This window comes from Lepisosteus platostomus, chromosome 1, assembly GCF_059453375.1.
Source record: "Lepisosteus platostomus isolate fLepPlt1 chromosome 1, fLepPlt1.hap1, whole genome shotgun sequence".
In the NCBI taxonomy this organism is placed as follows: Eukaryota; Metazoa; Chordata; class Actinopteri; order Semionotiformes; family Lepisosteidae; genus Lepisosteus; species Lepisosteus platostomus.
This window is the reverse complement of record NC_142611.1, coordinates 41,341,336-41,360,353: the sequence shown is the minus strand read 5'-3', so window position 1 is coordinate 41,360,353 and position 19,018 is coordinate 41,341,336. Positions and strand designations below refer to the sequence as shown.

Below are 19,018 nucleotides of genomic sequence, written 5' to 3'. Positions count from 1 at the left end.
AAATACAGGCTGAGAATCCTATAGGAAGGAATTCAGCATTAATAACAGATAGGAAACTCCTTAAACAGGGTCCAAATATTTTGCTAGAATCTTAAGGCTGAGTCGAACAAGGTCCTCTCACCAGGCACAAGGCCTTCTCCTCTCTTTCTGTTCCTCTCCCTCCTTCTTCTTTGTCTCTGTGTGTCTCCCCCTCTGCTTCTGCCTACCTTTCTCTTGTCCTGTGTTTCAGGACAGCTGATGACTCTTAATTATTTACAATGGAGTTAATTAAGGTACGCCAGAAGATTCTTTTTGATCAATGTCTCATGGACTAGCTACAGTGCAGCTCAGAAGTCACCTCATCTTGTTTCTGGATCTGAGAACATTGACATTGACAGTTGGATAGCCATTTCAATAACAATAGCAATATAATAAATGTTTCAATTTGAATTGTTATTATTTTGAACACATTTAAAGTTTTGAAAACTGGAACTGGAACGGAGACTACTATCTTACAAGGTTGAACATATCGGGCAGCATGGTGGCACAGAGATGAGCATTACTGACCTGGAACCCTGGGTTCAGTTCCTGGGTACTATCTACCTGGAATCTTTATGTTCTCCCTGTGCTCATGTGGCTTTTCTCCAGGTGCTCTGGTTTCCTCCCATGTCTAAAGACCGATAGGTTAATCTATATCTACATAAATATCTGTATCTCATGTGTGTCTTTTTTTAATTTTGTTTCCCCAGGTGTAAGCCAGGTGATGATTTAAAGAGACCTATAGATCATCATGGATTGTGTTTTTTTACAAGCAGATTTCAAGAACAATGGTACCCCATTCAATTATTTTCACAGGATTATTTGCTCCAAAATTCTCCCAGGTTAATTTATTTAATATTGTAGTGGCTGTTTTGAGTGATCACATAAATTAACTTTTACATTTTAAATAGAGTAAAAACAAGACATCCCCTTACATTCATCACTTATTATTCAACAAGTATTGTAAAGCAAATAAATTCATCTATCACAACTGACTTACTTTATTTTTGCCCTGATGTACATCTAGTTATTAAATTCTAAACAAGATTCATCACAGTGTACTGCTTCATGCTAATGAGTCTAATTAGTTTGATGAATATGGAGACCTACTGTCTTTGGATTCCCATACACTATGCACAAGGTGAAGGTATAGGGGACAGTATGTTTGGGTAATGAGGTGGGAAGACCAGTCACTTTCCCCATTGGAGGAAAAAATAGAACAGTCTATCATCCCAAGTAACATGTTATTGGGAGGTAAGAGGAAACCAGAACACAAGGGAAAGGCCCCTGCATAGATGTGAGAGAACATGCAAACTCCACACAGACAGGTGCCCAAGACCAGAATCAACCCTAGAACCTTGGAGCTAACTACTACAGTATGTCATTCTGCCAATCTAAACTACCGCACCACAGAATATTGCTTTTCAAGGAGAATACTGCAGAGGAGATAAAAAAAATACATTGAAATTAGGAGGCAACCAGTCGGAGAAGAACATACATTTATTTGTGTAACTAAAATTTGACGTTTCAACCTATGTATTTAGATTGTGTTGTTCACTTATTATTTTTCTTTAGAAATATTTGAAAAGCCTTGAAAAGTAAGGAATAAAAGAAAAAGATTTCGTCATTCACCAATTTATTTTTTAGATGGAACTTATTTTGTAAACAAGAGCAAATTTTAATGGAAATGCTTAGAGTTGCGATTGAATAGTTATGAGCACCTCCTTAAAAAGAAGGTAAATATCAAAGTGCCAGGAAAATCCAATTCTGCCAAACTCTAACTCATTAAAAGCATCTCATTAGTATTTAGAGATCGATTCAAACACCAATTCTTTTTCATGTCACAAAAACGAGGGAATTATATTTAGAGAGACAATCATTTCCTTTCCAGCCACAGCAAAAGTTATTTTGAGAATTCAATTGCTGTGATGCCGAGAATTTGATGGCAAAAGAAAAGCTGCCTATGGCATAAATTGAATTGAAGCAGGCTTATGCAAAGTATAATTAGGCAACATTTTTTTCACAGAGAAACACACCAAAAAAAGCATCAACTGAGGCTGTCAAAATGATAAGCCAAGCATGCAGAACATGTCGGCTATGTAAGTCACTACAATGAGCTTACAGAATGAAAAACTACAGCATATAATAATACACTCTGTAGGAAATTTTCTCTCCCAACATGTGTGGTACGCTCTGCCTGTCACTTTAGTTAAACTGCTACTTTCTTAAAATAAAGAAGTCAGACAAATATTGTAAAAGACTCTTTTCTTCTCTTCTCAAAGAATTTTTTCTTCCTCTCTCATTTGTCGGTCGCATCATTTTGTAAAACCAAACAAGATTTGCTGTACTGAAAAAAATGCTTAGAGCAGCTACAGTGCAGTATACCAAGACGCATTTGCTTGGGTTTTCATCAGTCAGAGGAGATTCCATTTTCTGATGAACAGGAGGCAAGTCCATGTTTCACCCTCACTTCATGGGGAATAACAACAACTAAGAATTAAATGCATTCGATCTTAGTGATGGGTGAGTTAATTCATTTTTTAGGTATTTTGTCATTTGGCTAACCCATAGAATGAGGAGGGTGGGACTCCCCTGCAGAGTGAAAAGTGACCCAGGATGGGGTGAGGGAGGTATAAGTGAGGCAAAATGTGAAAAGACAAGCTTTTCATGTAATACTGCTTTGAGAATTAGGATTTAGAAAAGCTGGGGCCCTGACTGGCTCTGCCTTGAGCCTGTTGTTTGCCAGGAGAGGCTGTGGCTCTCCCGTGACCCTGAGCTGGAAGAATCTGGGATGTTGATTGGTTTACTTGTCACCACCCCTCCAAACCTCCCTGAAGAACTTCCCTAGGTCATGTCACAATAAAATCACAATATATTTTATTTCCCCGAAACAAGTTAGGATTTATTTTCAAGGTGGCTTCATTTAATTTCATATATTCATATATTTCTCTGAAGGCTTCTCCATTCATGCCTTTTGCGATATTGACCTTACTGAAGAATGAAAAATATTTTAAACCAATCTTTTAACTCATCTCTGTAGCCATAATAAAATGTAGGTCTATATTGGTACCTTCAGATGTATATGGATGATATACATGCTCAGTCTACATATAGGTCAGTTTTATTTATGAAATTATAATTCATCTCACCATTTTACTTAATTCATTCTGACAATTGCACAAACAAGCAAAGACAAATTTGTGTGTATGCATTCAGAATTCCATTAATAGCTATGAGAATTGTTTCAGGAACAGAAAAAAACAGGGTTTAGAGTTTCATAGACATCAGAAAAAGGTTTTTTTTCTGCATATTTTCTTTTAAAGTAGCAGTACAGTAAATGCCATTCAGAATGGCTGTTACCATAGTATTACAAAAGCCAGCATCATTGAAAGGGAAAACAAGTAAAAGTCAGATATGTGCTTCTGCTTCTCAAGAGTCAAGATCAAACAAAATGGATTCTGTATCAGGACTGATACCAAAAAGCATGTACTGCATATAAACACTTAAGAGAAAATAATACATTTGTGCTTTTTTCACATAAAATAATACAATAATGTACTTGTGGAAGCTAATATACAATATAAATATAAACAAAGGTATCTATCCTTCCATTTAGCTTTGTGTTACACTTACCCATGTAGGGTTTTGTTCCAGCCATTGAAGTAGCCTTTTCTGTATCTTTTAGTACAGTGGCAATATTGAAGTCTGTAATGTGAACATGTCCTATAAAGAAAGGAAAAAGTTTGTTTATATACTGTATACTTACTGAAAACTAAAATTGCATAAAACATTTGAGCATTGTGTTTTTATAAGCTCACAGCAACAATAATAACAACAATAAAGACACAGCTGCACACAACATATTTAGTCAAATTTCTAGAAAAGGTGATCTAATTAACTATGGTAGTATGATGAGTGTAACGAAACAGTTCCTTCAGGGCCCTATGCAGACGACATAATCAGGGGTGAAGTGAGATAACACAGGGAAAAAAGGCATGCGGGAGTCGGGAATGGAAACAGGGGGCATGTCCATGGTGCGCTGGTGTTCCGGGGAGGTGTGGCTGAGGCAAACAATACTGAAAAAAGTCCAAGGGGAAATCCAAACGGAGGCAAAAGTCCAAAACTGGGTGGTCCATCCAAGACAAACAAGATTTAAAGACCAGGATAAGGCGCTTCCAGGTCCAGGACCCGCCTGGTACGGAGACCAGAGCAGAGCCCAGAATAGAGTGAGTGCCTGGCTTTTAAGGAGAACTGAAAAAGGGGTTGGAACAGGGAGCAGGTGCGCAAGTTGAGTGGAAAACAAGGAAGGGCTGGAGTGTCCTAAAGAGGAGGGGTTTACGAACGTGACAATGAGATATGCCGTAAAAGAGGAGTCTGGCTCTAGAAGTTTTAAATGTTTTGCATCTGATGAAATTTTAGGTTTAGAGTTATGTAAATGTTCCACATTATATTGGGTTATTTGGGGTTTTCATTTCCTCCAGCAGCTGTTTTTTGGTATCTGTGATATGAAAAACTGATTTAAATTGACCGTTTCATCATTTAAAAAATTAAATGCAGAATTTAATTCTTAAGTGCGGACTAAAGTATTAATTAAATTAAGATAAATGTTGTTGTTTTTTCTTTGATCTGCTTCTATTTACTGATCACCCAGTGTTTTATGCCGTCAGCTGGTAGATGCCAAAGAAGAAACAGTAAGATGACGTTGGCCGCTTGCAGTGAGAGAATACTGTAGTGTTGTTTAAAGGAAATGATGTAAAAAAATCTGTATCCACAGTTTAAGGCTTTAACCTCGGGGACCAGTCATTATGGAGCACTGATTCATTAACGTCTAAGGACATTAAAATTTTACATGTATATTCAGAAATTAAGGTTCCTTTTCAGCTTATTAACCAATCAGGGCACTGCTTCACGTAAGCAGTGATGTTAGCACTGAGTCACTGTGAATCAGCAATATGTTTGCAATGCCTCCTTATGATGCTGTCTTGTGATTCAGATTTTCAGCATCGCAAATGTGATCGACGATATGGATTTCAACACCAGAATTATTTTGGAGGGGTCATTTAAGATATTGGTTTCATTTCAGACAGAAACTGAAGTTTCTTGTGGGTCCTAACAGATCCATCATTCTCCCTTTAATTAGTGGAAGTTTTTGTTATTCATGAAAATATCACAACCTCATAGCTAGAAAAAGTGTGATATTTTCATAATCCAGCTGTATTTGCAGAGGCAGTGTAACAACAGCCCCTATTCACAACATTAACATTTTACTCAATTCTAGGGGCTTCAAAAGAACAATACTCCCTAACGGCAATACCTGAGAATGTCTAAAGAGTAAGAACTTACTAGCTAAACACCAGTACTGTAGTTAGCTGCACTTCATCATCATTAATCATAAAAAACAATAGGAAGGAGCATGCTAATTTATTCACCAGTCATTAATCATTATCATCTTTAATCATCTCAAAATCAGACCTTATACCTCATACAGAAAAAAACAAGGTAATAAGGAGCAGTCCATAAATACACTACATGCAAATACATCTCTATCAAAGTCACTGACATAAAGAGGAAAATTGACATGGAGCACAGAATCAATTTAATCCAGAATGGACAGACACGTATTGTTATAATGGACTAAAACCTGGTGCTTTCTTATGCCTTGAGTGATACAGTGAAGGAAGAAAGACCACACCATGCATTGCTACTGTAACTTCAAGAGAAAGCACTCACAACTCGAAGAAATGCAAGGTGCAAACAGAATGAAAAGCACATCAGCGAAAACAAAAGTTAAAAAAACTTAAATATGTATTGTAAGTACAGTATTAAGGCGCATGAGCTCATCATTTGGTGGAAGCACCAGTGGCAGTAATTATAGCAGCAAATCTTATTAGGTTTTTATTAGGTTATAAGTGGTAATCTTATTACCACCGGCTTGGTGCAATTTTTGTCTTTTCTTCTTGGTAGATTTGCTCAAACTCTGTCAAGTTGCCTGGGGATCTCTTATGGACAGTAAGGACTATGACTGTGTTGTTCAAGGACATTCACTGTTTTATCCTTAAGCCAGTGTAACTTTGGCCTTGTGCTTTATTCTATTGTCCTGCTGAAATGTGTTTTTTGAGTTTTAGGGCTGAATCATGTTTTTATCTAAGGTTTGACAGTACTTTAGTACATCAATCTTCCCATCAGTCTTGACAATTTTTCCAGTCCCTGCAGATGAGAAGCAGAACGACAGCATAATACTGCCACTTGGCTGTAGGGATGGTGTTGACTGAGTGATACACTGTGTATCTTGTCACATATTTGTACCATCACGTAGGTGCTTTGATGCAAACTCTAATGGAATTAGAATGGGAATTTGCTGACAATCTAGCCAGTGACGAGATTATCGCCATATTCAACTCTAAGCCCCAACGGCTGTGTGTGGTCTAGAAGGCCAAAACCTCACAACAGAGTTGTTTATTTGTGTGTGTCCGCCGTGGCACAGTAGCGTTCGGCAGCCTAGGTAATTGTTGCTTAACCTTTGTAAGAGAGAGACAGTATGTACTGTATATATACCGCTCAAGTATTGGATTGTTAATTGGAGGGGTGCCCCTATGCTGGTACGATGGTCAGTTAGAGCCTGGGCCACCCACTTTTGCACAGGACCATCCACAAATCAATTCCTGGCTACGCCCCTGCTCCAAGTGCCAAGCCCCTTTGTGGGCTGACTGATCTGGATATCATTGACCCATGGACATTAAGCCTGCATTAGGCAGTACCTTGGTGTCTGCCACTTGATCAACTTCAGCATGTTAAGAGAGATATGAATATTATTTCTGAGTTGTTTTAAAAGCTTCTTGGTCTTCGTGTTCATATCTTTTTTTAAATTCATTTTCTGTCTCTTATAGAGAGAAGTCTATTAATTTCTGAAAACATGGGAAGCACTATTATTGTTGTCAGAGTTTAATCAGCTAATTATGTGGCTTCTTAAGGTAATTTTGGGCACCTAAATTAAATAAGAGCTGCCACTGGAAAGGGTTGGATTACTTATGCAATCATAACTTTTCCATTGCAGGTGGAGAGATGGCACTGTGGCTAAGGATCTGCGCCTCTGGCTGGAATGTTGCCGGTTCGTATCCTGTGGCTGGCAGAGGAATCCTACTCCGTTGGGTCCCTGAGCAAGGCCCTTAACCCCACCTGTTCCAGGGGTGCTGTATAAAAGGCTGACGCTGTGATCTGACCCCAAGCTTCTCTCCCTGTCTGTGTCTCTCATGAGGGCAACTTGGGGTATGTGAAAAGACAAATTCTTAATACAATAAATTGTATATGGCCAATAAAGTGAACTTATCTTACTCATATTGTCACACACAATGCAAGTAAAGCAAAATGAAGAGTCTGCTCTGTCAAGGTTCCAAGGTTAACAAGGTACTGTAGGTAGGTTAGGTCCCCTTTTCAGCCCATAAGGGCCCATGGGGGAATGGGGCACCATTTTTTTCAACCATGGAAGCGGAGGTGATGTGGTCAGCACCACGCTCCATCCAAGGCTAACTATTGTTCCCAAATGGTAGTTTCTAATACACGTTACTGACTTCATGCCCAGGATTAACATTATGGAAGAGTACTCTTCAGGCGAGGCACGGGAACAGTTTTAGAGACTTTCAGTAAGATTTCAAAATATTTCAGTTACATTTCTATGCAGAGAGAGGACACTGGAAATTTCATTGAATTCAACTTACCATGCTCATCGAGAAGGATGTTATCTGGTTTTATATCTCTGAAAGGAGAACAAAGAGAACACTTGTAAAGCTGGAAAATTTCACAAGAGCTGAAGTTGAAGTAATTGAGTTTCCTGCATTAATGGAGTGAACTCCATGGAGACAATGGGAGTAAGGATAGGAAACCCAGCATCCCAAGAGTAATTCTAGCAAGTTTCAATATGAGGACTGTATTGTCAGCACCCTTTTAAAGACATAGTACAGTTTTTGTTACAGTTGGTGGTTTTTAGATTATTTAATTCAAGCTGTGTTTGAATTAATGTTGATCCATGTGATTCCTGCACAAATCTACTTTCAATACACATTAGTTCAGACATGGGTGGCACAGTAGTACAATGGTTAGCATTGCTGTCTCACAGTACTGATTTTCATATCTGGGGTACCATCTACATGCAGTTTGTTCTCCTTCTTGTGCGCATGGAGCCTGGTGAACCCTAAGAATTGAATTATTCTGGGGGAATCCTACTGTATCTTAATGTAGTGTACAACAGTGGGTTTACTACCATTTCCATCTTCTCTACTAAAGTTTCTTAGGATACATGGGGTTTGTGTTGTAATCACTGGGACACTACCATGACATCTTAGCTAACACAGCTTAGCTGGTTGTACACAAAAATAAACTTTCAGCATGATTCTGTGTTCTACCACATTACTACTACAATAATTATCATTATTGTGAAGAAACATTCATGCATTGTTCTATTAATGTATGACCAATTAAGCCACCTGATCTCATCACTGCAAATAAGTGATTCAGGATGCTATTTAAAAATGTTGGTGTACTCTGTATTATACTGTATATACTGCACTATAATGATCACAAGAAAATATATTTTCTTGTGAACACCAACAGTTGAATGTGCAGCAGGTCTGTTGTTTGTATTTCTACTGTATGTATGATAACTGTTATTTGTAATGGCCATGCACACTGTTAATGTGCTATTTATTGAGTTAAGCAAAGTATTAAACAAGATTTGTGTCAGTAAACTGGTGCTCTTAACTTATTTTGACTTTATTATGTATTTTTTAAAGGATACTGTTTGTCAAAATGTTTATGGCACATCACATAGTATAAATAGCACACACAGATTATATATTGCTTATGTACATACTGTACATGGTCCTTGTTGGGTTGTATAGGCTATTAAATAAAAGCAGTAGCTCCTGTCAATCAATCTGTACTAAACAACGGAATTCAAAGTTGTTTTAGATGAATATTTGAACATCTTTTAGATGAGCAATTTACCTTTTCATCTGTTTTAAAATCTCAATTTTCATTTCAATTTACATTTTAGTAATAAATATAGTACATTTGTATATCCTACAAAACAATTTCCATACAGTAGTTAGGGAAATATCAATCTGATATTCAATAATTAAAGTGCAGTCAAGGAAAGATATAACCATACAATTCAGACCAGCCTTTTCTTATACAGAATAATTTATTTTAAGAATTACTTGACATTTTGACTTTAGGTTCTTCATCGGATCATCAGGGGTTATTTGAGTGCCCTTTTTGGAGTGTGAATATTTTTCTGGATAGCTAAATATTATTTAAATATGTTTGGTATAAACAGCATTTCTGTTGAATTGAAGTTTAATTATTAAAGCACACAATGAATCATCCTCATTTACAGATATAGTTGTCAGGGGTGGGGAAATGCAGTTCTTCAGGTCCCTGAGATGCTCTCATTTCTATTCCACCTCTGATTAAATTTTTTATTTGAACTAATTATTTGCATAAGAAAGAGGGTCCTCTTTTCAGGCTTCAATTAGTTATTAATTGTAAAACTAGCTGTAACAACTGAAGGAGTTATTCAGCTCTACTCCAGAGAAATGGGGTTGTGGTAGTTTTCTCCAGTTCATATTACTTACTAAACCTTTAATGCATGTAAGGTAAAGTTGCTTAGACTACCTGAATAACTAATCAGTGATTAGTTGGAACAATGGAACAGCTAAATGACTATGAACCGACGTACTATAAGTGGAAAATCTGATCTGTGAGCTTTTAACTACTCTTATTCCTTTTAATAGATGATTGAGGTAAACTACAAGCTACATTAAGGCAAGCATTAAAAGGGTAATATTTTCAAACTATGTTTAATTTTTCAAATTTGGTGACCTACCAAAGTTAAGAAACAGGCTAGTCTTTGTGGGACCTTTCATCACAAATATCACAAAACACTTCTAAGAGCAAAACAAAAGCCAGAAAAAAATAATAAAAAATTACAGGATGAGGGAGATGTTACAATAAATAACAAAAAAAAAATCCAGTCCAGATTTTAGGTTTACCTGACGGAGAAGGTAAATAGTTCTATTATCATTGGATCTTTATACAATCTTCTCCTAGAGTATTATATACTGAGATTTTCCTTGGTTCCTATGCAATGCCTAGCAGTATTCTGAACAAATTGTACATGAAACACAATACATTCAAGGATATCTGAGAAAATCTGTCAGATGTGCCAGGGGGCATTTCTTCAAAACACTTTGCTGTTAAAGAAATGGAATAGTGCCATAAATGGAGTATTAAAAAGAATAGCAGAATATAACATATAACCAAGAGTGATAATACAGGAATCAGAAACTGATTGAGTATTCAGCATACTGTAGCTAGTGTCTGGTTTAAAGTCAGCAAAATAACTTATAGTGTGGTTGGTTGCCTTTTTCTACTTGTTGTCTACTTGTTGTGCAAACTTATTACGGAGGGAAATAAATTCTCCTCAGCCCTCCAGAATAAATACATAAAATGTACCGCAAATTTGACCGACTTCATAAGAATTTCTGTATCTCTTTAAATCAGCTTCAATTCCTAGTTTCAATTGTATTGTGTTTCTTTGTTCTGATACATTGATGAAAGGAGACAGAATTAATGCTAGTATTTCATTCAGTGTGTAAAAAAAGCAAAACACCAGCAATACAATAACAGTCCAACAATAAAAACACCAGTGAAAAAACTAACCAAAGATCCAAAACTCTAGAAAGTATTTTAGCAGGCCATGAAAACAAGAGAACACATTCTGCTTTTTATGGTACTATGATTATCAATGCTATCCATCCATTTAAAATCCTTTTTGCAGTACAGGGATGCAGAGGAGCCAGAGCCCATCTCTGCAAGGAAGGGGTGCAAGGCAGGATACACCTTTGACAGGATGCCAGTCCATCTCAGGGCACACAAAGACACAAACACACTCACACCATGGCCATTTGTTTCCAGAAGCCAATTAACCTAGCAATACTGTATGTCTATGGGCAGTGGGGGGAAACCAGAGATTCCAGAGGAAATTCACACATACTGTACTGTACACAAACACACAAACCCCACTCAGGCTGCATCACAGGAATTGAACCCAGGGTCCCAGTGCTGCAAAGCAACCACACTAACCATTGCACCATCATGCATTATTAATGCTAATAAAATAAAAAATACATTGAATTATATAAATATCAAAGGGGGAAAGGGGGCACAGTGGTTAGCATTGCTGCTTAGCAGTGCTAGAGCCCTGGGTTCAATTATGGTCCCAAGTTGCTATCTGCATTGAGTTTGTATGTTCTCACCATGTTTGCGTGGGTTTCCTCCAGGTGGTCTGGTTTCCTCCCACAGTACAAAAGCCATGCTGGTAGATTAATTGTCTTCTGGGAAAATTGCCCCTGGTGTGAATGTGTGTGTGTTTGCTTTGCTGTGTGTGTCCTGCAAAGGACTGGCATTCTGTCCAGGATATAGTCCAGCCTGCACCTGTTGCTGTTGTTCTGGTGAAAAAACCTGCCTGATTTTAATTTCCTGCAGCAATGAAAAATCTTTCAATTTGGAATTAAAATATATATATATATATTTTCTGTTAGTCCATAAAAGTAACTATAGTGTTTCAGAAACCAGTGAGACATTATTAAAATGTACCAATTATCTGTCAGCAGCCTTTTATAAGCAGCCTTATGTCGCCTGAAGCATCTATTTCAGGAATAGACAATGCCAGTCAACACATTTGTTTCTTTCCATCTCAGACCTTAATGACTTAATTGACCTAATTAAGTGGATAAGAATGCAGATCATCTGTGTCTTCCAAGTTTTAATTAGGAGCTTTCGACAGATGCCTCCAAAACCTGCAGGAACCCAGCATTTAAAAACCGGAGTTGCCTAACCTGATCTAATTGTTATAAATACGCAGAAGTACTCTAGGTTTTCGGCAATGAAAGACAGCATCTGTGTCAGCTACTAGATAGGATAGGAAGTCTTGGACAAACCAACTGGTCTTACTGGTTGCCAATTTCTAATCAGCCATTGCATCAATAATCCATTACCAACAATACAGAACATCTGCCTAATTCATCCCTGGTTGGCTGTTTGAGTAATCTGTTAATAAGAGATGGATGCCAAGTGAAAATTGAGCTGCATTACTGTTATTCTGGGAATCTCAGTGGTATACTGAATTTTCTCTCGTCTAGGATTAATTCTATCCCCCATTGGTCACAGTTGTTTTCAAACATGTACAGAATTTCACCAATAGACACCAATTTATCAAACTAATTGCCCTAAAAATTCCAGGATGCCATCTTGCTTATGGGTATGTACATTAAATATTGAGAACAGCAACTTTTTTCTAGAACAAGCCATGCTATCAAACCTGATAGGACCTACAGTAGCTTCTTTTAAGAAATGGCTGGATAATATCTTTGTATCACCTCCTCTCATTTGTAACCCTATGCTCTTTTGACTTTCGCAACTATTACCCTAAGTGGTTGTTTCATGGAAGGTGTTTTAATAACAAATAAAAGACTGAGATTTGTAAGAAGCAGGCAAAGCTTGTTGCTCATGTATTTCATTCTTCAGCTGTACAGAATAGACAGCAAACAAAACAATCCTATTTTTCATACAATATAAGACATGAAGGCACTGCAAACTAATTAATAAATATTTTACAGTGCTTAATATATAAAAAAACAAATTTGTATCCTAACTATACAACTACACTAAGTAAGTAATTGTGTGAAAGCAGAACTCTGTAAATATCTTGTGATTGTTTTCTGTGATGGTTTTTTAACCTTCAGGCATAAAACTCGTCATGATTGTACATTACAGAGATAAGGCACTGGATTTGAAAGCATCAGTGCACTTTAAATAACAAGGTGAGCTTATTGTCTCTTCAGTTTATTTTCATTCACAGAGGATTGAAGATGACTTTAAGTCAGTAACTGGGGTTTGTTTTTCAGGCACACAAAAAAATAGCTGATATACAATGTTTTGCATCATGGTCTCGATGAACATGTTTGCTTGGAAAAAATGAGACTTTAAGCACTCCCAATGAAGTGAAACACATACCATATGAGCATACAGGATTTGGATTCATAATTAAACAAATAAATCCTTGTTTTGTCCAAACAGGCCCTAGCAATATTAAGCAATTGAGAAAACATTTTAAAATGTATTAAAAATTGGTTCACACTCTGCCTGTGTTATATCAATTACCGATATCACAAATACATTAGATTACAGTATTAAACCACACAATAGGGACTTAAATCTTCACTTTATCATATATCTTCTGATGCAAACAAATACATTTGGTGATATTAACATGTGATTGCAGGACAAGTCCAAAAGAAATTAAAATTCACATTTTTGTCAGTTTTGTACAGCACAACCATGTTCTTTTAAATGGAGGAACAAACTTATGTATAGTAATTTATATTTAACATGAGACACTTAAGATTGATTTGGTAACAGACAAAAACCTCTGTAAGTGTGCAGGTTAGTATTTCAGTGACATTACTTTAGTGTCTGAAATGGCTTTACTAAACAAACTGTATCACTTGATAATGGATTTGGATACCGTACCGACCTGACTACTGGAACCTGACCTAGCCTGCCTACACCTCGCATTCAGTCTTTCTCCCTTTGGATTTCTGGACATCTATTTCTCTCGGCACCGCATAGGGTCTGATCACCTCTTCCACAAGTCCTTAGCGACCACTGTGACACCAGGATATAAAAGCTAAAGACCAATGCTGCTGTAGAAAAACACATGTGAAAATACAAACAGAATAGCAGGACCTGTGCCTTGTTATTTTCATCAACAGTTGACAAGAGATTCTACATTAATGCAAAGCTTAAATGGGCTTTGTAAAACGGTATATTACTTATTAGAAAATGAATGAGAGTACATTCAAATATAAAGCTTAAGATATAGAATAACTGGGCAAATGCACAAGCAAAAAATGGTCCAGGAAAAGACGTGTTTAGGGGTTAAAGAGAATTCCAATCTCTGCCACATTACAAGTCATTTCATATCTGTGTATAAGCAGCCTTACAAATCTGGCACTGGAGTTGTTTCAATGTTGATTTGAAACTCCAGTGAGGACAACATTACAGTTGTCAATTTAGGAGAAGACAAATGTCTTGATCAGATTTTCAGCAACAGTTTACATAGGACATAGTCTGGCAATATTTCTGAGGTGAAAGAATGGTATTTTGACAATATGCTGCATGTGTGGGTCAAATATTAGGCCTGTATCAAATATCAACCCATGGTTTTTCAATTTAGACTGAAGCTCAGTACAGTACCATCCACAGAAGGGCTACATAATTGGCTTTACAAAGTTGATGGGGGTTGCCAATAAGCATGACTTCAGTCTTGCTACAGTTGAGTACAGTTCAATTTTTAAGTAACCAAACAGAGGCTGTAGTCAAAAACTATAAGTAAAATGAAAAACAGTTTTATTACAAAAAATGTACTTGTCAGAAAAATATTGTTGAATTACAAAAGAAAAGAGGTATAGTAATAGTCATGATTGCATGCAACACCTTCCATTGTAAAACGTCAATGTTTTTGCATGTGTGCTATACAGAGACTTTCAGGCTGGAACTATTGTCTTGGTCACCTACAATTTAGTATGTGTTCTGATGGTGTTTAACTGGTAAAATGTTGGTTAGTGTCTTGTACTGTATATGAGAAACTTCCTGATCCTGGATCCCCCCATCTCTAGGATCTGGAAGTAGGGGCATCCATGTTTGGCTCTTTATCTACTCACTAAACCTTAACTAAGGGAGAACAACATGAAATTACTAGGCAGAATAGAAATTTCTAGGGCACTCTAAGAAACTATCAGAAACTACCATGTGATAAGTTTTAAAGCAAAATACAGAAGAACGGTGTGTGTATGTGAGACAAGAGGCTAGACTGAACAAGCAACAATCAACCATCCAACTCAATCCCTGGATGTAGGTACTGTATCTGGGATCTGAAGGAAGCCATGTTTTCATTTTAGTTCTGAAAGCTGTTTGTGCTTTCTTTCATGAATCTGCCTGGCAGAGTTTGTGTTTCTGTTTTATTATTCTTAGGGACTGAAGGGTTTATCTTGTCATCTGGCAAGGATTATTTGGTTTAAAAGTGCCCTGTTAATCCTTATTAAGTATCACATTCACCCTTTAAGGTATTAGAGAATGTATAAGGCTCTGAGGACTCAATTTTGTTGTAAATAATTGTAAACAGCAGTAGTTTCTATGTATGTCTTGTTACCGCAACCTAGTGCCTGTTATGTATTTATTCACCGATGTTAAAAAAATAAAACAATCCATGTATTTTCCCTGGCATCGGAGGTGAGTTTTTTTAACTTTTAATTGTTAGTATTCAAGCTGGTATCAGACCTGATTTTGTAACTCAAATTGTATGTTATTCATTTAATTTATTTACACCCTATCTCTATAATACTCTATCTACAGTATTATAGTGTATTTATTTCTTATCAGTGGTACTAGGGTTCAAAACTATCTTTCCTTGGCTGTCCTCAGTCCCCTCAATAAGTTGTCTAATTTGTATATCACACCCTGGGGTCCCTAACTCCAACCTAATAGTACTTCTTCCAAAACTTCTTCGTAAAGAAACACCCTCCGTTATAAAATACAGCATAAAATTGCATTAGGAAAACTTTAATATAAGTCGCAGCTTTCATTGCCTCCTGCCCCTTTTCATAAAGAACTCAAGGCTTTTCAAACATGTCTGCCCAATTTTTGTCAATAGAACACTTATTCACTCAGCTAAAAATCAAAATCTTAATTAAACTATTGGATTCTAATGCTGGACAAGTCAAGGCTTGATTGTGTGTTAATAAAAAAGTCAACAAAGACCCCGAGAAGCAAAATTTTGTCTGCCCCTTAACCCAGCGCCTGCTCCCAGCATCCCCCTATAAAAACCCAGTAAACCATACAGATTGGACGTTTGAACAAACAATGTGCTGTACAATAGCTGTCTACCAAACTTACATTTCCACCTTTAGAGAGAAACGTAAAATGTAGAGCTCACCAAGGTAGACACTCTGAAGGAAAAAGCAGCCCCTTCAGAGACTAAAGCAATCTTACAGTAAACAAAACACATCCATCCAATGAAAACCAGCTCAAATAAAACCAATAAACAGACTTTGAATGCCAGAGGATCAACACCTGAATTTGTTTCATAACATTTAAATGGACAAATTGTTAATAATTAAGGCCTTTCTACAATCATTTCCTAAATCTGAGGCTTCATTCTTGAGCGCTTCCATGTCTTCTGGATTTCATTGACAGATAAACTTTATAAGTATGGCTCACCAAGCTCTTAAGTTGAACAGTTTGCTTGTATTTTTTAAAGTCATTTCAGTTTCATTTAGAAGAAAGTGATTAGAAATCAGCATAAAAGCATGTTTCAGCATGAGCTCATCTCATGTATAGTAGATTTATTGTTTCCCTAACTTGGTTGGGTTTAAACAATCAACCCATTCAGTGTAAGAAAGCTTCACATGGAAGTGTTTGACAGTGCCATTCTCAGCTGTGTATACACATCATGCAGCTATAAAAATAAGTTGTTAAGAAAGGTATGTGGGAGCAATTGTAATCCAAATTGAAACAAACCTATGTTTATTATATTTGTTGGAAGTGACACATACAGTAAAGGAGAAAGGATAGAATTTATAAGATAATGTCAAGAGCACATAAAACAGTCACAAATCCACCTGAGTAAGATTCTTAAATTTTTGCCATACCAGTGCCCCTTGCATCTTGTATGCAAGTGCCTCTCTTGCATGTTGGTGAGATGAGGGACCACGCTTCTACAAAGTATCTACTGTAGATCACCCCTGTCTTTGCTCACGGAGCAGACTGGGGTCATGGGCTCAGAGTACTTTTCAGTACTGGATTCTGGAACATCATTGTATAGCAAGGTGGCAAAGGCACCTTTGCACTGCCTTGTAAGCAACTTTGTTTTTTCCTTGGATTTGAGGCTGGTAGAAAGCAGTCTACGTTATGTTTCAGAAACACACTGTCCTGTCCCAGGTCCTGACAGCAATCAAGTGGGACTGAGTAAAACTGTTATTTCTGCAAAAGGAGTAATGTTATTTTAAACAAGAGAGATTTTCCATATATGATTATCAGTGCTTTTGTGGTAAAAATGGAAGAATCTTTGACGCTTTTAGTTTTTTTGGCTTCATTTATAAGCCTCCTAAGTTGTACCTCCTAAGGGTATTTAAATATTAATATTTGAGTACTTTTTCTGTCAGTGAATGTCTTTTTCCCTCTATTTGTATGTATCTTTGTGTGTCTTTTTTGCTTGTCATTAAAAAATAAATAAAAGTGCACCTAAAAAACAAAAGTATCTACTGTACAGTATATCACAGCTACCCTCCACACTATCACTGTCACCATCACTGCTGTTCATTTGAGAAGCTGATTTTATATTTCTTCTTCCTAAAGCCTTTGCCAATTCAGATTTTCAGTGAATAGAATGGAACCCACATTTCTCTAAGTTAACTTAGAATCTTGTGTCCTTGGGCGTCCCCCTCGACACAGCCATAATGGCAAGATCTACTGACAAAGGTTAGCCTGTTGCTTAACCTAAATCAATAAATCAAATGAAGTTAGGAACACATACGAAGAAACAAAAGAATAACAGAGAAAACCTTCACTCACAGACACACTCAGCTCTGCCAAACACAGAGGAGAGAATAGGTGAGACAGAAAGATAGAAAAGGTACCAATAATTACAAACATAAGTAATCCTCCCTTATTCACTAAACACTTCTCAACACCCAAAATCATTACAAACAGCTGGTGAACCATCTTGTAATACATGAACACTTTGCACTTTGGAGGGGATCAGTACTATAAACCCAGAGCAACACAGTCTTATTTCTACAAAGTTTTTAAAATGAGCACCGTGGCTTATCCTAGAAGGTGACTCACAAATTACACTTGGCATTTTTTTTTTTTGCTTTGTAATATTTTAATAGAAAAAAAAGGTTTAAAACCTTTAAAGTCAGATCACTAAATAATTGTTTTAACACATATCATGCAGACAGCAACCTGGGACATTATCAGAAACAATGAACTAATGTTTGACTAATTTGACCGAATACACAAGTATCATTATCCCCTGGGCAAGTAGTACTTAAAAGAGTTTGTAGCATCACTATTGTGATTAACTTTCCACTCTGCATCTCCTACTCTCTTCTGAACAGATGAAGAGGCAGGTGATACAGACTACTACTACTACTACTACTACTACTACTACTACTACTACTAACCTTTTCAAAAAGGCAGATTGTCAGGAAAACACTTTCCCAACTTCCAACTCTGAATCTCCTACTCTCTTCTGAACAGATGAAGAGGCAGGTGATACAGACTACTACTACTACTACCACTACTACTACTAACCTTTTCAAAAAGGCAGATTGTCAGGAAAACACTTTAAATTCTAGAAATGTCTTGTTTAATGACAGCCCTGAACTCTTCTTTCCTTTCCATAGTTCTAACATATACAAGGTCAAGTTCATAAGATTGAACAAACCTGCAGTTATTCAGTAGTCAGTCTGTATTTGTGTTAAAAGCTGCGTTACAATTGTGTCACTTTCCTGACAGACCTCTCTCCTCAAAACCCAAAGCTCTTTCACTTTGTATCTGAAGTCTGTCATATGGCAAACCTTTATGATACCTCCTGGAATTTAAAGTTGATTAAAAGTTTGAGATCTTCAGAGTGAGCCTGAAAATAGAATCATACACCACTGGTTCTACAAAAAGCTAAGAAAGCCCTGAACTCCATTTTCACTCTAATTAACTGTCAGTTATCCAACAAGACTTTGTAATCTTCCAAATGACACAAGAAATCAAAAGCCACAGCCCTCTGAGAAGGAGGGTCAGGAGTGTAAAACTGGACTGACCTCAGTCTGAAAATTGACATCCTCTTTGTTACAGTACATCTACTGGCCCCTGTTTACCCTCCTCT

The 19,018-nt window shown here is 36.9% G+C and overlaps 1 protein-coding gene across 1 annotated transcript in view; it reads right to left on the bottom strand.

Annotated features, from left to right (window-relative positions):
* LOC148677952 (serine/threonine-protein kinase 32B-like) overlaps positions 1 to 19,018 on the bottom strand; it is a 133,419-nt gene that overhangs the window by 22,372 nt on the left and 92,029 nt on the right. Inside the window, exons 5-6 of the mRNA XM_088628789.1 lie at positions 7,734 to 7,771; positions 3,652 to 3,741 (exon numbers count right to left, since the gene is read on the bottom strand). Of these exons, the coding sequence (XP_088484915.1) occupies positions 3,652 to 3,741; positions 7,734 to 7,771 (128 nt within the window). The remainder of the gene's footprint in view (positions 1 to 3,651; positions 3,742 to 7,733; positions 7,772 to 19,018) is intronic.